The 20075-nt window shown below is 43.8% G+C and overlaps 1 protein-coding gene across 1 annotated transcript in view; it reads right to left on the bottom strand.

Annotated features, from left to right (window-relative positions):
• Positions 1 to 20075, bottom strand: part of LOC26527115 (proton-associated sugar transporter A) — a 185678-nt gene that overhangs the window by 42203 nt on the left and 123400 nt on the right. Inside the window, exons 4-5 of the mRNA XM_026983516.1 lie at positions 14464 to 14811; positions 14184 to 14410 (exon numbers count right to left, since the gene is read on the bottom strand). Coding sequence (XP_026839317.1) covers positions 14184 to 14410; positions 14464 to 14811 — 575 coding nt within the window. The remainder of the gene's footprint in view (positions 1 to 14183; positions 14411 to 14463; positions 14812 to 20075) is intronic.

The raw sequence follows: 20075 nt of genomic DNA, 5'->3' as shown, positions 1-20075 counted from the left end.
CGCAATAAGTAGTGTCTGCCGGCTACGTATCGACATCCGGCATAATGCTTACGTTGCAGTATGCCGATGTTGTCGTATTTCATGCGCCCGCGGGAGCGACGTTTAGTTAACTACCCCCCCCTCAAGACGGAGGCCGCCCTCGGCCGACCTTAACTCAGCAATCGCCACGTTCAGTTGTCTTGCGGACCTCTTGGCCCTTCAGGCGCGCCAGCCCACAATGGCAACACATAGCAGAAGGCAACATGATGCTGCTACGGTCAGTGCCACTTGCTGGGGTCGTTCGGCGTTGAATTCTTCTCTGAACCTCCGGATTGTCTCTAAGTTACCTTCATTTAGGCGATGAAGGTACGGGAGACTGAGCAAGCTTTGGCGGGAGGTGATGTTCAGCAGAGGGAATCTTGCTACCCCCGGTACTCTGCTCTGGATCCGGTTCTGGTTGACGTACAGGGTTCCGTTAATGACGGCACGTCGGGTGAAGGTAACAAGGTGCGTACCATGCACCCAGATTTCAGAGCTGTTGTCCACTTGTACCTTGGCGGCCCTGTCGTTGATGATGACGATCCCCTCATCTACATAGGTGATGGGATCCAGGCTGCTGGGTTGTATTTCGCAGTGCGCCGCGCCGCCTGCATGAAGTTCTTTCGCGCATGAGCTGCCTGATGATAGCTGACAGAAGGTGGCGCTGGTTGATGCGGTGCAAGCTTTGACGGTGCAGATCTCGTTGTCGCACTCTGCGATAACGCCATCATCTAAACGTAGCATGGCTCCTTCGTGACTGACGGGGAAAATAGTAATTTTCTTATAGGCGAACTTAATTACCGGAAATTTAATAATAAAGTGAAAGTGTAATGCGTTATTGGACTGCAGAACTTTTACGGACGATACGGACATGAGGTCCCCTAGGGGGGTGTTGGTGGGCTCCTCTAGCCGAACTGAACTCAAATCTGCGTGATCAAGAATATTTGGGCTAACAATGTTCATTTTTGCAAGTGTCATGGCCAACATTAAATTCAGAAGCTCCATCATGATCATTCTATTTCTCGCGAGCAACGTTTCATACAAATGACCGGTGTCAATTTGTGACGCTTTTGCTGCCTTGAGGATTAAGTTGACGGTGGCAGTTAGTTTATTAATTTGACTCTGGATTTTTGTATTAATTTCTATTTGCCTATTGTTCGCGTCGATCAATCGCGCCTCTACGACCCTACTGTTTTGCAAATCGCTGGCATCAGGTGTGCCGGCTACAACCTTTAGTATGGAGCCCAGGAAGTCCAAACTTCTGGCCACTCGATGGTGCGCGCCCAGCGCATCCAGCAAGTCCCGGAGGTGTGCTGAATCTACATTCAGCAAATTTCTCATGTGTGACTGCGGGATGTGATCAAGCAGACTGACCGTCTCCTCTACCACACGTACGTACTCCGAAAGATTCGCGGAGTGCCTCACGTAGGCGGAATTCTCCCACACCAAGATCTGGCCATCGACTATGGGAATGTATTTGGCGCGCGAATAATCGGTGATGTGAGCCGATGCCAATGATAGAGATACGAGAAGGATAAGGTTGGTCCTGTGGGTGAAAGTTTAAATTATTGATTTTTCTGTTCTGTAGACAAGGGGGAACCCAACACCAATAATAATAAAAATGCTTAAGAATATGATGTGCGCGGATGGCACTACTCTTAGATCTATTAAAAATTACGCCAAGTGGCTAAAAGAATTTAAAATTAAGCGGTACACTTACCTCGCTACTGGGCGCGTTATTTTAAATTGTACTTGTGGACCACCCTCCCCTCAATAAGGACCGTGGTCCCCATGTCCGCTTCTACAGCTCTTTCTTCGCACAACGGCGCGAGCTTGTTGCCGAGTCTTCGGTTGGATTTTTCCAACACTTTTTCGCCAACATCGAATGTCCTATTCTGCCGCGAGGCGTTTTCTCTGGCCCTCAGCGCGGTCTGAGCCTTCTGGATCCTTTTGCGGATCTCTGGCTGTGGCTCATCGGGGTGTGTTAGGACGATGTCAGCCGGTCTCCTGTCGATGACCGAGTGAATCGACTTATTATACTGGGTAGTGGCCAACATTACTATTTCGACCGTATCACTCAAGCCCTTGTCTATCTTTATGCATCTGGCTAGCTCCAGCAACGTGCTATGGAAACGCTCCACCTGCCCGTTGGAGGTGCTGTGCAGTGGTGGTGCGTTTGTAATGCTTACACCAAAGTTGTTATACAGCATGGACACGATCGTGTGCGACTTCAACGACGGTTCGTTGTCGCAATAAATGGTCTTTGCCCTCGGGAAAAAGTTCATGAGCTGAAGCAGCGCTGGCTTCAGGTCTTCAATAGTTCTCGAGGTGATTGGTTGTACGACGGCAAATTTAGAGAACTTGTCGACGCAAGTGAGGAAAAACTTTTTGTCGGTAGAGAAAATGTCGATGTGCAACATTTCCCCGGTGTGTGACGGTATTGGTGTTTCACCGAGTTCTTGTTTTTTCGGGTGCCTATCATACTTTGCCCTCGCACAAGTCCTGCAATTCTGCGCGATCTCGTTGACCAGCTTGGCCATTTACGGGAAATAGTATTCCGACAATATCTGCTTTACATTTTCTTGCGCTGCTCTGTGCGCCCTATTATGTTCAGCAATTAAGATTTCCCTTCTTTCTTCGATTCTGAGTACGTCCACGACACGGTTCCTGCAATGCCAGAACTTTGTGGCTGGGAACCTCCGGACTATCTCATCTTGTATCATCTTGGAAGGCGTTTACGGCCCTTGGGACGATTATGTCGACCAGTTCGTCTAATAAAGATCCCCTGTCGACGAAGTTAACCGTGTGGCGTCTTTTATTCCCGAATAGAATAAAGGTAGTTTTAGACGGGGAACGTGCTTCTTCCAGTATTATCTGGTTCTGGAATTATCGGGTTCAGTATTATCGGGTTCAATGGCTTGTCCGTTGACTCGATTGTGTGGGTGAGAGACACCTCACTGTGAATCGTTGCAGCGCAAGATTCGGGCTCTTCTTGTTCCAGCACATTAAGCTGTTGTCTGGACAAGGCGTCCGCTACCAGGTTCTCTTTACCGGGCTTGTAAAATAGACGAGCATTGAACTCGTCTATACGGGCCTTCCACCTCTTAATTTTTGCGTTCGGGTTTGATTCCGACACAGAAAATGTTAATAGCTGATGGTCAGTGAAGATATTTATATCTTTCACTCCATACAAGTAATACCGCAGTTTAGCCAGGGCCCAAACGATGGCCAATAGCTCGCGCTCGTTAGTCGCGTAGTTGGCTTCACTGTCTTAAAGAGTTCTTGAAATCATTGTTATAGGGCGGCCCTCTTGAGACAACACCGCACCTATACCATGGGCTGAAGCATCTGTCGTTAGATCAAATGGCTTCTTATAGTCCGGGTAGCTGAGCATGACGTCTTCTGATGCCAATATATTGCGCAGCTTTTGGAACGCCTCTCGCTGGGACTCAGAGAAATGCACCTGAATGTTTCTTGATCTATGCCTACTAACTGTTCCATTCTCGCCCTTTAATAAGTTTGAGATGAGCCTTGCTATAGCAGCGAAGTCTCTGATGAAACACCTATAGTAGCTCGCGAGGCCCAGGAACGACCTGACTTCAAATACCGTCTTAGGCTCTGGGAATTCTTTTATGGCCTTTACCTTTTCTGGGTCCGTTGTTGCACCGTTACTGGTGACAATGAACCCGAGAAAGCTCACGCTTTTCTTAAAAAAAACGCGATTTCTCGATTGATACTCTCATGTTCGCTTCTTGTAAGCTCTTTAACACCCACTCTACATGTTTGATGTGAGCCTCCTCGTCTTGCGAGAAGATGATCACATCATCAACATAAACATAGCAAAATTTGCCTATTTGTTCCCGTAGGATGTCATCGATCGTTCGCTGGAAGATGCCGGCGGCGTTCCTGAGGCCGAACGGCAATCTCTTAAACTCATACTTTCCCCCGTTTACCGAGAAAGAAGTTTTCTCGCGATCGCGCTCCGCTAGTACGACCTGATGGTATCCTGATTTGAGATACAGTGTCGAAAAATAGCGGGCTTTACCCAAATTGCCTAGTATCATTGATATATTTGGCATGGGGTATTTGTCGGGAATGGTGTGCTCGTTTAGCTTGCTTAAGTCACCAAGCGCTTCTTGCGGTTGCCCGCATCATCGGTGCCCTTTTTATCTACTACCCATATGGGGTTGTTGTAGGGAGATGCCGATTTCTGAATTATGTCGTTTCTTAGAAGATCTTGGACCTCCTTATTAACGAAGTCGGCTACGCCCATGGGATATGGGTATAGCTTGGCATAGATGGGCTCTTCGCTTACCGTTCTGATGGTGGCGACCACCGAAGTATTGTATGGCAGGGCCTCGTTTGGGTCTGCAAAGACCTTTTTTCTGGCCTTTAATAATTTTCGAAAAGTCTCCCGCACTAAAGCGGGAGCATCTGAGCAATCCACATCGGTGAAGTTGACATCAGTGCATTTGTGGAAGGAGATTTTCTCAACTTCCGTACCTCACTTGAGCTGACCGGAGGCCAAACAGAGTGACGCCCCAGCCTGAGCTAACAAGTCGAGACCGATTATCCCATCGAAGGTTGACAAGTCTGGTAGAACGAAGAATGCAACAAAGCATTTTTGTGTGACGGTGGTTGAGCCATGGATGGAATGCAAAGTGAATTGCGAGTTAACCGGACGGACGCCACGCAACCCCTTGTGTGGTCTGATGTAATTCTTGGACGTGCCGGTATCGATGAGGAAGCTCATATCCTGCCCTGCAACTCTTCGTCTAATGACGGGTAGCAGGGATTTTCCCCTAAAAAATTGAGGGCGTCAGAATCGCTTTCGGCATCGTCCTCGATCTGCGCCACAGCGCCGTTGGCGGCTTCGGCGTACGAGTTCTGCCCCTGTCCAGCATCTTGGGTTACATGATTCACCCTTTGTTGCTTGCCCTTTCCGTTAGAGCGATCGGACATGGCCGACCGCTTGCTGACGCCAGCGGAGGCCTGGGTGGGCTGTCTATATCTTGACAGCGAAGGGTCTACCTCCATTGGTTCTGGAGCACTGGCGCGAGTTTGCTGCTCGGCATTTCGCTGGCCGAATTGGCCTTGCTGCTTGTTCTGTCTACTAAAATGTGGGTTCTTTGACCCGCTTGCCTGTGCTTCTTGTTGGGGTGGCTTGACCCGCTGTTGGGTACTTGCCTTGTGTTCTTTTTCCTCAATGCTTCTCGCGAAGTTGGCAGCGAACGCATATCTTTCATGGTTCGATTCCACCTCTTGCGCGAGCGCCAGAGCTGACGGCAAGTCTCTTGGCTTTGCTGAGAACAGCACATCTGTGAGACTACGCTTGAGTCCCGAAACAAACACACGTAGTGCATCTTCGCGGAACTTTTCGCAGAGGCCCTTTGCTAGGACCGGCTCGTATGACATGTTGACTTTATTAGTCAACAATGTAAGCTTTTTGCCGACTTCATCATAGTATTGCAGCAGAGACATGCTGCCTTGTCTCAGCGTGGCCAGCTCTTGCTCGATTACGTGAACTGGACGTTTGTCGCTGTACGTGAAGTCGAGGCGACTTATAATCGCGTCGAAGTTAAGAACTGTGCCGAAAGAGGCTAGAACAACGTCCGCGGCCCCCCTGATTTTGTTTCTTATAATTATGACCGCCTGATAATGGCGTGAACTGCCGTCGTACGGCCTAAAAATATGATAGGCTGCGAGAGCCGCCTGTCTCATAATACAGTCCATGACGCTGTCTGTAGGACGAGGTGGGGGTGAGGGTGTGCGTCTTGGCACTGGAAAGCGAATGCGATGATTGTCGCAATCAGAGTCAGAATCACTACACTGTCGGCGAGTGGTTCTATAGAAGAGGAAGGGTGAAGTCATATGCCTCTAATATAAACAACGAAAACTCGAACACAACGCTTGAGGATGGAGGCAACAAAGTTGCAAAATTCCACGGATCGTATTACGTTGAACGACCAAACAAAACAAACGAATCAAACAAACAAAGGCAGACGGAAAAAAATATTTGTGCGCGCATGCGTTTGGTGCGCCGCATTTAGTAATTACTCAACAAATGTTTATATATTTTTGCTGCCAATAGTTTACTATTTTCCGTCAACTTAATCCACTACTAGTTTCACGTATTTTAAAACTTTTTATTATTTAATTACATTTAAGACAAGACATTTGCAAAAACTGTGCTTATATGCTTATTTTTATTTCGCAGGCTTAAGAGCAGTTTAAAGAAAGGTGCCCACTTATTTTTTTTGGTGTTGTGTTGCGTTCCAAACTGAAGTCGGTATCTGTTGTTGTACACTGCTTGTCTCTGCCTCCCCGCTGTCTAGATAGCTTGCGCGCTAATCTGGCGATAAGTCGCTGCTCGAAGAGCTCCAGCGGCTTCGTTGTTACGTGAAATTAAATTTGCGCTATAGCGCACCTCAGCCAACTGCACTCAAGAGGCGAGTTTAATGACGTTTCCGCTGTGCTGCCTGTGTTGACGTAGGTCAGCAGCAGCCACTTGTCAGATTGTTCTGTTGTAAGCAACAGTGATCAAGCACTTGTTTTTATTGTTGGCACTTGATGTTTGTCACTACAGCCCTGTTGACGTGGCTGAGTTTTATTCACTTTTAGTTAGATTTTAGATTTTTAGAGATTTTTAAGTTTGTTTGTCACTAAGCCCTGTTGACGTGGCTGAGTTTTATTCACTTTTAGTTAGATTTTAGTTTTTTTTTTTTTTTTTTGAGATTTTTAAGTTCGTGGGCAATGACTAACGCACTGTCAAATACCACTGGTTGGGCGCCAATTATGAAAGGTTGGCCGGCGGTTAACGCGCGCGGCTCTTACTAATCAGATGTCAGGCGGAGCCGTGACAATAAAAGATTAGGAGATTACTTTTTAAGCTTTATTATACCGAGCCAAGCAGAGCTGTAGCGTCGGAGGCAAAATCCGAACTGAATATAAGATACAAGAATTCTAACTTAGGAGCTAGCATGAAAACGAAACATATTGTTGCGATCTCATATTCGTAGCGGCCACGCAATAAGCAGTGTCTGCCGGCTACTTATCGACATCCGGCATAATGCTTACGTTGCAGTATGCCGATGTTGTCGTATTTCATGCGCCCATGGGAGCGACGTTAGCTTTAGTTAACTTGTATATACTTTTGAACGAATCTAGCATACCCTTTTACTCTACAAGTGGCGAGTATAAAAAGAGAGAACTCTCTATTCGATCAGATAATAGAAAGACGAGAGAAGTTGATGTGCAAGCAGAATTCGATAGCTTTAGCAAGCAGTAATAAGACTTATCTTTCCAATTATATTTTAGTACATTTTCGTACTTAAAAGCCAAAGAAAATACAACTTACACATTTACGAATACTTTAACTAAAGTACAATATTCTTCTCCTAGAACCGTTGAAATGTATCACGCCACAAACTCATGGTCGGCAAGCCGACTCAGCATTTTTGTGCAGCGCGGCGCGGCACTCCAAATAGGAAGTGTTCGCTTACCGCTGCTGGCCGTTCTTTGCGTAGAGCATTGAACTCAAACTGGCGCATCAGCATTTTCGCGCAAGCTACTTAGTTGCTAGGGCAGAATTGTATTTTACTTAACTTAGCTGTGCCCGTGGTTAGCTGTGCCCAGATGTGTGCCTGTGGTGGACACCTCTGCTCCATCATCAGTTCTGATGCGGACCATTGCTTCATTGATAATTACAATGCCATCATCCACAGTTGTTATGGTGTTCAGGTGACTGGGTTGAGTATGGCAATGAGCAGTGTTTCCCGCGTGGAGTGAGCGCGCACAAGTTTCCTTTAGAGAGCGTTCACAGAAGGTGTTGTGCGTTGTTTCAATACAGCCGGTGTCCGCAAATGTGTCATCTTCGCATTCTGCCAATGTGTCTTCTTCGAGGCGTAGTATTACTTGTTGGTGGGATACAGGGTAGATGGCAACCTTCTTACACCTGAATTTAACTCTTGGGTAGGCTATTAGTATATGTATGATATTATCGGACTGTAGGATTTTAATTTTAGAGGCTTCTAACAGACTGACTATTGGGATATCTTGTTCGAAGAAAGAATTTAGATCGGCATGATCGAGAATTGTTGGGTTTGCAATATTAGATCTGGCTAGAGTAATTGTGAGAATTAGATTTTGAATTTCAGTGCTTAATATCCTATTTCTTGCTAACAACTCTTCAAATAAGTGTGGTGTGTCAACCAAATCTCTCTTTTGAGCTTTAATGATTTTATTTATAGTGTCAGTTAGTTTGTTTATTTGTTTCTGTGTCTTTGAGTTTATTGCTATTTGCCTGGAGTTTGATTCTTGCAGGTGTGGCTGCAACTACCTTAAGGGCTGATCCCAGGAAATCTAAGCTTCTTGCAAACCTATGGTGCACTTAAAGTACGGACAACACTGTTTTAAAGTGATCAGTGTCGACGTCTAACAATTTGCGCATATGCGACTGGGGAAAGGAATCAGACAATTTTTCCGTCTCGTCAATCATGGCCATGTACTCTGAAAGGTTGCTCGAGTGTCTGAAACAGTCTCTTTGTTCGAACACCCATACCTCCCCGTCTATAATCGGTATGTACTTGGCGTGCGAAAAGTCGGTAATCCTCGCATTGACCGTTGTTAAGATGGTGAGTAACAAGATGATGAGCCTGAAATTTATATATGATAGGGCTGTTTATTTTGCTTAAAAAATTACTTACTAGCTACTTCTAATTGGAAGGGAGCCTACCTAAGGTTGTCCTTATGGACCACCCTCCCCTTAATGAGAACAGATGTTCCCAGATCTGCTTCCACTTTTTGCTCTGAGCACAAGCTCAGCTTGTCAGCTTGTCAGCTTGTTGCCTAACCTTTTGTTGTTTTTTTGGTACACTTCCTCACCAACTTCGAAGGTACGGTTCTGCCTAGAGGTATTGAATCTTTTCATGTTCTCTTGTTGGGCTTTAATCAACCTACCTCTGATGTCTACGCGATGTTCGTTGGACCCTGCATGGACAATTTCAATGGGTTTCTCGCGGGTAACAGAATGTAAGGTCTTGTTATACTCTACTGTTGCCCTAAGTATGAGTTCCATTGTGTCACTAATTTTTTTGTCCAACTTTAAGCATCTGGCGATTTCTGCCAAGGTGCTATGGAAACGTTCAACCTGACCATTTGAAGAACTGTGAAGCGGAGGTGAGTTCACAATGTCAATGCCATAGTTGTTCCTGAGCATAGACGTGATAGTCTCAGAATTAAAAGCGGCTTCATTGTCGCAATAAATCGTTCTGATGTTTGGAAAAATGTTTATAAGTTGTAGTAGAGGGCCTGTAATGTCAACTATCGTTTTTGATAGTATTGGTTGCACTATTGCAAATTTTGAAAATTTGTCAACGCAAGTTAAAAATTGTTTTTTATCGGTCGAAAATATGTAATGTAACATTACATATATGGTTATGTAACATTTCGCCGGTGTAGCTAGGGACCGGTGTTTCCCCTAGCTCTTGTCTTTTAGGATGCCTGTCGTATTTGGCTTTGGTGCAAACTCTGCAGTTTGCAGCCACTTCCTTGGATAGGCTGCCCATTTTTGGGAAGTAGTAATCGCGAAGGATTTGTTTTACATTTTCTTGTGCTGCCCTGTGCGCACGGTTGTGTTCAGCTGTTATTATCTCTAGCTGTTCGTTTCTGTCAGTTATGTCCTGGACAAAGTTTTTGCAGTAGCGGAATTGGGTATCCGGGAAAAGCAAAATTAGGTCGTGCTGAAAACTAGCTTATGTTGGTAGGTCGCAGTGTATAGCGTTCACGACCCCTGGGTTTACTATCTCTTTGAGTATTTTGATGTTGCTGTTTTTATCAGTGAAGGCTATTAAATGTCGCATTTTGTTCCGGAATAGCACTAAGTTCCGTTTTTGTGGGAAGTGTGCTTTTTCCAGAACAATTTGGTTTCTGAAGCAATTTAGAGGCTTGTCAGTGGCCTCGACCGTGTAGGTCAGTGATAATTCACTGTGGACGGTTGCAGCGTCCGATTGGGGTTCATCGTGCAGAGCGTTGAGGCTTTGCCTCGAAAGGGCATCTGCGACAAAATTTTCTTTGCCTGGCTTGTAGAAGACTTTGGCATTGTGTTGATCAACATATGCTTTCCATCTTTTTATTTTTGCGTTCGTGTTTTTGTCGGCAACCGCAAACGTTAGCGGTTGATGGTCCGTGAAAATGTTAATTTCTCTTGAACTGTACAAAAAGTTTTGCACTTTGCCTAGAGCCCATACAATAGCCAACAGCTCTCTTTCGTTGGTGGCGTAGTTAAGCTCTGCCTGCTTTAGTGTGCGTGAAATCATTGTGATCGGTGTACCGTTTTGGGATAGAACTGCGCCAATGCCGCTAGCAGATGCATCTGTGGTCAGATCGAATGGTTTTTTGAAGTCTGGGTACATGAGCACGACATCTTCTGATGCCAAAATGTTACGCAGACGTTCAAATGCATCGCGTTGAGTTTCATTAAACTCAACGGAAAGTTTTTTTGACATGTGTTTGCTTACTGAGCCGTTTTCCCCTTTTAGTATGTCTGTTATTGGTCGCGCTATGGCGGCGAAGTCCTTAATAAAAACCCTATAATAGCTTGCTAAGCCTAGAAATGATCTGACACTGTAGACATTTTTTGGTTCGGGGTATTCTTGAATAGCTCTGACTTTTTGAGGGTCGGATTTTGCTCCGTCCTTGCTAACTATGAAACCTAAGTATTCTACGCTCTCTTTAAAAAACGTAGTTTTTTCTTGGCTAACCCTCATGTTGGCATCGATCAGGCATTTCAACACAGTATCAATGTGCTGAACATGATCTTTCTCATTTTCTGAAAAAATTATGACGTCATCAACGTAGACGTAACATATTTTCCCAATCTGTTCTCGTAACACATCATCAAGTGCTCTTTGGAAAATGCTGCTTGCATTCTTCAGGCCGAACGGTAGGCGACAGAATTCATATTTACCGCCGATCACCGAAAATGACGTCTTCTCGCGGTCGTGTTCGCAAGGTTCGCTAGAATCATGGGGATGCTGGGCATTGGGTACCGGTCGGGAATGGTTTGTTCGTTCAGTTTCCTGAAATCGATGACCAATCTCTTATTTGGGTTACCAAATTCGTCCGTACCTTTTTTATCAACAACCCAAGTCGGGCTGTTGTAAGGTGACCTCGAAGGCCTGATAATGCCGTCCTTTAGCAAATGTTTGACTTCGTTGTTTACAAAGTCTGTGACACCCATAAGGTGTGGGTAGGCTCTAGAGTACACCGGCTCGTTGTCTACTGTGCGAATTGTGGCAGTGACAGCGGTGTTGAAAGGAAGGGCCTCATTAGCTGTAGAAAAAGCTTTTTTCCTCTTTAGGATCATGTTCCTGAACTCCTTTTTGATGGAGTTGGGAACGACAATGTCATTGACATCAGTGAAATTAACATCAGAACAGTTGTGATACTGTATCATTTCCGATATGCCCTGATATTCTAGACAGTTCTCAGCTAGGTTTAACTTTACTCCGGCTTGTGTTAACAAGTCGAAGCCAATGATGGCGTCAAAAGAGCTTACGGTGTCTAGTAAAAAAAATGGTGAAGTGTGCCGAAAAATGTTCATTAGGCACTTTTGTTTAATCTCAGTAGAGCCATGTATTGAGCTTACTGAGAAAGGTTTGGCGACTGGCATTATGGTTTTTAGCTCCTTTACGGGCTTGACATAATTTTTTGCCGCGCCTGTATCGATAAGCATTTTTAATGTTCTCCCAGCCAACCGTCGTTCAATGAACGGTAACCGGGAGCGTCCTCTAAAAAATGTATCGAGTTTTCACTTGGGGTGTATTCATTATCGCTTTCGATTTCTTCTACTGCAGCCTTTGCTGCCTTTTCATAATCTGCCTTGAGCTCTTTGGAATCTGCTTGGACTACATGGTTTAGACGCTGACGTCTAGGTCCTGACCAGCGTTCTGACGAATTTCTTCGTTTTGGGGCATTCGAATCATTTGCTTGGTTTTTGTTGTATTCAGTGGGATGTCTAAACTTTGAAGACGTGTCGACTTCCATTGGTTGCGGGGCCTGCGCCTGGTTCTCTTTGTGACCTTGTTCTTGGGTGTTGCCCTTTTGGCGTTTAACAAAGTGGGGGTTCCTTTCTTGGTTGTGGTCCTCTTTATTAAATTTTCCTGCTTTGCCGTAGGTACGGCCCGCTCTTCTATAGCTTTAGCATAAGAGCTTGCAAATATGCTCCTCTCAATGCTTGCTTCCGCCTCTCTGGCTAGGGCCAGAGCAGATGGCAAGTCTTTAGGCTGTGCTGGGAAAACTACTGCCCTGAGTGACTTTTTTAGCCCCGAGATGAAAGCGTGTAGGGCATCGGCTCTAACCTCAGCGTTGAGCAAGTCTGCGCCCTCCTGCTCATGCGACATTACAATTTTGTTGGTCACTAAGGTGAGTTTCTTTTCAACCTCATCATAGTACTGCATGAGCGACATGTCGCCTTGTCTGACCATGTCTAAGCTCTGTCTTAGTAAGCGTAAGGAAGTCTTGTCCGAGTATGTGCAATCTAACCTTGCCAATATGGCGTCAAAGTTCAGCACAGTGTTATGGGACACGAGCAGTGCTCCAGCTGCGCCTCGAATTTTGTTTCGTATTATGGCAACAGCCTGGTAGTGGGCACTGCTGCCGTTATGTGGTTTGAATAGTTCATAAGCATAGATGGCTGCTTGCCTCCATGCTACGTATTCATCCTGTGTACCTGTGAATTCCGGTACAGATTTGATTATGTCCAGTGGAATGTCGCACTGGACACCGGCTATGACAGTTATTTTCTCATACGTTATAATTTGCGGTGCTTCCACCCGTAGGCTCTGTACCTGGGAAGCTAGTGAGTTTATTTGTGCCTGCAATGCTGATTGCTGTTGGGTCAATGCCTGTTTGACGGCATCCTCAATAAGCCGTTGAACCAAAGTAGGGTCCATGGTGTTATCTATCGGATCAACTTCTAACGACTGGTCTGTTCTGGGGTTGTATAATTCTGCTTCCCAACTGTCCTCGCTGTCGTACTCTTGTTTTATTACCCTCCAGCTCATTGGCTATTGATTGACACTACACGAATATTTGTTTGCCGATAAAAAACAATCGGCAGCCTTGTGGGCTATAAGGTTGCTCTTGTGGAAGATATAAGGTGTATTTAAGCAAATGATATTAGGTTTTCCTATTTGTGTTAGACCGCCCCTATTAAAAGGTAAGGTGTCTTACGGTCAGCACTAAAATTCATTCTAATTGAAAGTATGCAATATAATATTTTTAAATGTTTTGATAAAAGTATGCAGCAGAAAAAATTTTTTAGTGCAAAAAGTATGCAATATAATATTTTTAAATGTTTGGCAAAAGTATGCAGCAAAGATTTTTTGGTGTAAAAAGTATGCACTTGAAAATTAATTTTACGTTAATTAAATGCTGCAAAAGGCAAATTATGTCTGTCACAAAATACTTCTGAATTATGCCGAAAATTCGATTTTCGAACTTACATGTTATAACAGTGAGTTCTATTGTCGTTGGGCGCCAATTATATTTAGTCTATGTAATCCCACGAAGTCCCAGTATCTTGTCACCGGACGTTACGCTGGATGTAATTCCTAGAAGGCACGGGTAGAGTGTCTTCGTGTGTTAGATGTTGTGATGGCGGCAGCGTCTTTTGCCGTCCAGTGGGTTTTACAGATGAACTGCAGTTAATTGGGTATGACGATTACGTTGGGGAGATTACTGCTCCCAATCACTGGCCTTGTGGCTCAGCAATTATATCAAAATAATATCAAAGTCAATTACGGCTTGTGCCGGAGCAATGTTTATTATCTGAGCGTAGGCTTCAAGATCTTTTTCAAAACTAAAACTAAAGTACAATATTCTTCTCCTAGAACCGTTGAAATGTATCACGCCACAAACTGGTCGGCAAGCCGACTCAGCATTTTTGTGCAGCGCGGCGCGGCACTCCAAATAGGAAGTGTTCCCTTACCGCTGCTGGCCGTTCTTTGCGTAGAGCATTGAACTCAAACTGGCGCATCAGCATTTTCACGCAAGCTACTTAGTTACTAGGGCAGAATTGTATTTTACTTAACTTAGCTGTTAACTTACACTCGTGTAAAATTATTTATTTATAAGATAGGCGACACTTTATAGAAATTTATTACCTGCTTGTTATCTTCCATATCATTAAGCGTCTTATCGTCGGATTCACAAGCACCATATGATTTTGATTGTGCTTTTAACGTTTCGCTTTTACAATTACTTTTATCCGTGTTTGCTAGTACCCAAAGAGGAATTTCTGCAAAACTGGTTAATGTAAATGTCACGCACGCAATAAAAATAATTGTTATTATAGAAAAAACGGCTTTTACGTGCCCACCCAAACGTTGTCCTGAAATCATACATTAAATAATACTAGAATAATCTCAATTGTATATACCTTACCGATTTCCGTTTCATCCCAATTAACGCCTCCCATTGAATAACCAAAAAATCCTCCTAGTCCTGCCATTATGGTGAACGTGGATAAGCCTCTTGCTTGATCTTCTGGTAAACATACGTCTAACAGATAAGCTCTGGCTGGACTTTGACAAGCATCAGCATCAAAGTCGAGGAGGACAGTTCCTAATATGGTAAAAAATATACCCCAAGAATGGGAAGAGTTTGGTGGCGAATTGTGATTAGAAGAGATATTTTTTAAATTGTTAATTTCTGAAAACGTATCTGGTGAATGTAAATTTTCATCTCCAAACCAATATCCCAACGTTTCGCCGTTTGGCACCAAAAGAAGACCTTGGGGTACAAAAAATTTTGTTAACTTATTGTTGTATATTTATAACAGTAGCCCACGTCGCCGAACGTCGCCGAACAGCAAATTTCTCTGTTGGCGATTACAGACACATGGACCTTATAACTGCTGCGAAATCACTCATTAGTAGACATGTTCAACAAAAGGTTATTAAATAAAGATACATTAATTTAGTCTTGCAAGAAAATCAGGGTGAAAAGCTTATGGGTGACCAATGTGATTTTATAATAGGAATATTTTACCATATTTTTTATATTTTATTTATTTAAGCAGATTAATAATACGCAAACACGTAAAGAGTTAGGTTCTTATCTTGGCTTATTGTTCCTTTGGGATCTATTTTCGATATGTTTTCTTTGTTCTGACTAAAATTTTCTGTTCAGTATTCTGTATTCTGTTCAGTTCAGTATTGAATCACATTCCCAATCGGACACCTCGTTTATTGACATAACATTGACATAAACATAATTTTTTCTAGGGCCTTAGATAGACATATAGTGGAGGAAAGAGGCCAATTAAATTGTGTACATAACATTGCTTGTTTTCATGGATTAACCTATGCTTATGTCAACTTTTAGGCTTAAGGAATCGTCAACGTGCTCAGATTAGGGTGAGCGGAGCATATGCTCGCCGAACCTCCAGTTCCATCTAACTGACTCTCCGAGCTTATGCCAATTCGACGCAGTACGTCTGCTATGAGTCATATTGAAAGAGCATTATATGTAATCGGGGTGCCAGGATTTAAAAAAAATGCGCTAAGACACATTCGATTCTTAGAACTTTAATCGCTCTTACACTTCCAGTGTCAAACTATGTGCAGCGAAGTCGCTCACAAGAAACTTATTGTTCGAATCGGAAATTTCTGGGAGTACATGAGGCTTTAAAAGGTCTGATAATTGATCACGCGACCTCTTTTTCCAAATGGGCATACACCCGACCGAATACAGAGGTGGTCGAAAGTATTTACACAACGTGCTTTTTTTTTTTCAATTGTCAACTTTGATCGCTTATTGCTGCTGCTTTTATACTCAGAAACGAACATAACGGTATTTGTCGTGCTTCTACATCTATACAGAAGCAAACGAAAGAAGAAGTGGAAAAAATAACTATTCATGGGCTAAAATTAGAAGCATTGAACTGATGCTTGTCTGTTGTCAGAAGTATTTACACACAATTTTTACGAGTACAATGAGTACAAAAGCAGCAGCAATAAGCGACCAGGATGTCATACTCAAGTACCCCGACTTCCAAAAGCCCTTTGACCTCACCACAGGTGCGTCAGCAAATGGCATTGGTGCAGTCCTATCACAAGAGGGTAGGCCAATCACCATGATTTCCCGTACCCTGAAACAGGCTGAGCAAAATTATGCCACAAATGAGAGGGAATTGCTAGCCATTGTATGGGCCCTAGGTAAACTACAGAATTTTCTGTACGGCTCCAGGGAAATCAATATTTTCACCGACCACCAGCCTCTCACGTTCGCTGTTACCGACAGGAACACGAACGCTAAAATTAAGAGGTGGAAATCCTATATAGACCAACACAACGCCAAAGTTTTCTATAAGCCTGGCAAGGAAAATTTCGTGGCAGATGCCCTTTCCAGGCAAAATCTTAATGCCTTACAAAATGAGCCCCAGTCAGACGCTGCAACTATACACAGCGAGCTCTCCCTGACCTACACGGTCGATACCACAGACAAACCTTTAAATTGCTTCAGAAACCAGATCATTCTGGAGGCAGCACGTTTCCCGCTCAAGCGGAACCTAGTGCTGTTCCGAAGCAAATCTCGCCACTTGATCAGTTTTACTGACAAGAGTTGCCTGCTAAAAACCCTCAAAGAAGTTGTTAATCCTGACGTCGTGAACGCTATTCATTGCGACTTGCCCACACTAGCAAGCTTCCAACACGACCTCATTACGCACTTTCCAGCCACTCAATTCCGTCACTGCAAGAATGTCGTGTTAGATATAACCGACAAAAACGAACAACTTGAAATCGTCACTGCTGAGCACAACCGTGCGCACTGAGCCGCGCAGGAAAATATTAAACAAGTCCTTCGAGACTACTATTTTCTAAAAATGGGCAGCCTGACGAAGGAAGTGGTAGCTAAGTGCAGGGTATGCACCCAAGCAAAGTACGACAGACACCCGAAGAAGCAAGAGCTCGGGGAAACGCCCATACCCAGTTATACTGGCGAAATGGTGCACATCGACATATTTTCAACCGACAGGAAGCTGTTCCTGACGTGCGTCGACAAATTCTCTAAGTTTGCAATAGTGCAACCTGTTACATCAAGAACAATAGTGGACATCACAGGCCCCCTATTGCAGATCATTAACCTTTTCCCAAACATCAAAACTATCTATTGCGACAACGAACCCGCATTCAGCTCACAGACAATCACATCCTTGCTCAAGAACAACTACGGCATCGACATCCTGAATGCGCCTCCGCTTCACAGCGTGTCTAATGGCCAAGTTGAACGGTTCCATAGCACCTTGGCAGAAATAGCCAGATGCCTGAAGTTAGACAAAAAAACTAACGACACAGTAGAGCTAATCTTGAGGGCCACGGTGGAATATAACAAAACCGTGCACTCAGTTACTCGTGAGAGACCAATTGAGGTTGTTCACTCAGGGGCCCACGAGCGCTGCCTAGAAATCAAGGCAAGATTGGTAAAGGCACAACAAGACAGCATCGGAAGATGCAATCCATCCCGACAAAACCGTGTGTTTGAGGTAGGAGAACGCGTGTTTGTAAAGAACAACAAGAGGTTAGGAAATAAACTGACCCCACTATGCACGGAACAAAAAGTGCAAGCAGACCTGGGAACGTCTGTTCTTATTAAGGGGAGGGTGGTCCACAAGGACAACCTCAAGTAGGCATTCCCCTTGCAGTTAGTTAGTAGGTTACTTTAAGAAAGCACAAGCGCTGGAGTCTCACCCTATATCTAAATTCCAGGTTTGCCCTCATGATGTTCATTACCCTGGCAACAGCGAATGCCCGGATCACCGACTTTTCGCATGCCAACTACATCCCTGTCGTAGATGGTGATGTGCTGGTTTTTGAACAGCGTGACCTCTTGGGGCACTCGAGCAACCTGTCCGAATTCGCCTTTATGATAGACGAAACAGAAAAATTGTCCGAGTCTTTTCCCCAATCGCATATGCGTAAGTTACTAGAGGTCGATACTGACCATCTTAGAACTTTGTTGTCCGTCCTCAAAGTCCATCATAGGATTGCTAGGAGTTTAGATTTCCTAGGAACAGCCTTAAAGGTAGTGGCGGGTACTCCCGATGCCACGGACCTTTTAAAGATTAAGATCACAGAAATTTACAAGACCAATAAAAAAATAAAAATACCACAACATTTTTCAAAAGTGTGTTCCTGACAGTTTTGTGCGGTTTGTGGGCGTTAGAGTGGGCGTGGCAACATTTGGAAATAAATTTTGCGCTGAGTCTATGTCTCTGGAAACTGCATGCTTAACCTCAACATTGTAGCTTTTGTAGTTCCTGAAATCGAGGCATTCATACGGACAGACAGACGGACATGGCCAGCTCGACTCGGTTATTTAACCTAAACAAGAATATACATATATACCATAGGGAACGCTTCCTTCTGCCTGTTACAAACTTTTCAATGAATCTAGTATACCCTTTTACTCTACGAGTAACGGCTATAAAGGCAATAGAGAATGCTATAGTCAATTTTCCCACTATCAGCTACACGTTACTAAGCTAGTGGAAATTTCAACATATTTCTGGAACATCGCTAGAAATTAAAGTTAAAAGAGCTTTCCCCGAAAGAACACACAAAGTTCTAAAGACATACCTTTATGGCAGAAAGTTTGCAGTGCGGTGCATTACTGCTACTTTAACTGATACATAAAATTGTGGCTTTGGGGACTCCAGCAGCGTTCTTGAACCAACTTTATACCTCATATATACAGCCGACATTTCTACAAAAAGTGGCTTAACGGTACGGTTGAACAACATACCCCGAAAGCAGATGAGGTAAATTACCTAGGAGTACACCTTGGCAGTAGACTCACATGGCGCAGGCACAATGAATCCAACAAAATTCGTCTTAAACTCAACGCCAACTTACACTGGATCATCAATGCTGGCTCTTCGCTCAGCCTAGACCACAAGGTCTTACTCTATAATACTGTATTGAAACCTATCTGGACCTATGGCTCACAGCTAAGGGGCAATCCCAGCAACAGCAATATTGACAACATAGAATGGGCATGATCAAAGATCCTGAGAACCATTACTGGGGCACCGTGGTACGATCGGAATAAAAAAATTCCAAAGAGACTTAAATTTTCCACCAGTCATCAATGCAATCACCGAACAAAAAATACCATAGGAAGCTTTTCCCGCACCCTAACCTCCTAGCGAGAGGTTTAACACAGCTGAGCAGTCGTTCCCGTATCCGTCGAAAGTACCTACAAACCCAGCGAATACATTTTTAGAGACGTCTTATCGTAGAACAGTTTGATAAATAAAACAATTGTTCAGAAAAATATTTTATCATTAAGATTTTCAGTCATTTCAGTTCGCTCTGCACTTGTAAAATGCCGTTTTCGAGAGACAATGTCCCCTCTGGACACGAAATCTTTAGTCCGCCCGACTTTAAGTGGGATGAGGTCTACTTGACTAGAGTATTTCCATTGTCTACTCCCGTTATCGGTTGTATTGACAAAGTCTTCCCACCTAGGGAACATTATTCCCCCTTATTTGGGAGACAATGCCGAACTGATGAACCCGTCCCTCTGCTTCAGATTCTTGGCTGTTTGATGTGTGAATCTTCAAAGTCCTACGATCTTATAAAAAGGTCGTACGTAACAGCCTCAATCATAGTGGAATTACAATAATTATTTATTTATATATAACGGAGTGCCATTTATCAGTAAAATAGTAAGTGCAACAATTAAAAAATGATTACTGGACCTAATATTGGACTATACCTCTATTAGGTCTCTCTGTTGATCTTTTAAACTTCATTTTAAGTTACTTCAATGGCGTGAAGCAAAAATTATCTTTCTTGTATTCTTGTATTCTCTTTCCGTATTCTCCAGGAAGTCACCTTGGTCCACAACTTTTTACCTTATTTCTTTATTACCTTCCCTTAGTTATAGCTATCACAGATAGTAATGTTTGCATTGACTAACATTGAATACTATAAACAATAATTTTCGTCACTTATACAAATGTGTCTGAGATATCTTTCCAGATATCGAAT

The sequence above is a fragment of the Drosophila erecta genome, unplaced genomic scaffold (genome assembly GCF_003286155.1).
Source record: "Drosophila erecta strain 14021-0224.00,06,07 unplaced genomic scaffold, DereRS2 tig00000305-arrow-arrow-pilon, whole genome shotgun sequence".
Lineage (NCBI taxonomy): Eukaryota > Metazoa > Arthropoda > Insecta > Diptera > Drosophilidae > Drosophila > Drosophila erecta.
This window is presented reverse-complemented; position numbering and strand designations above follow the sequence as displayed.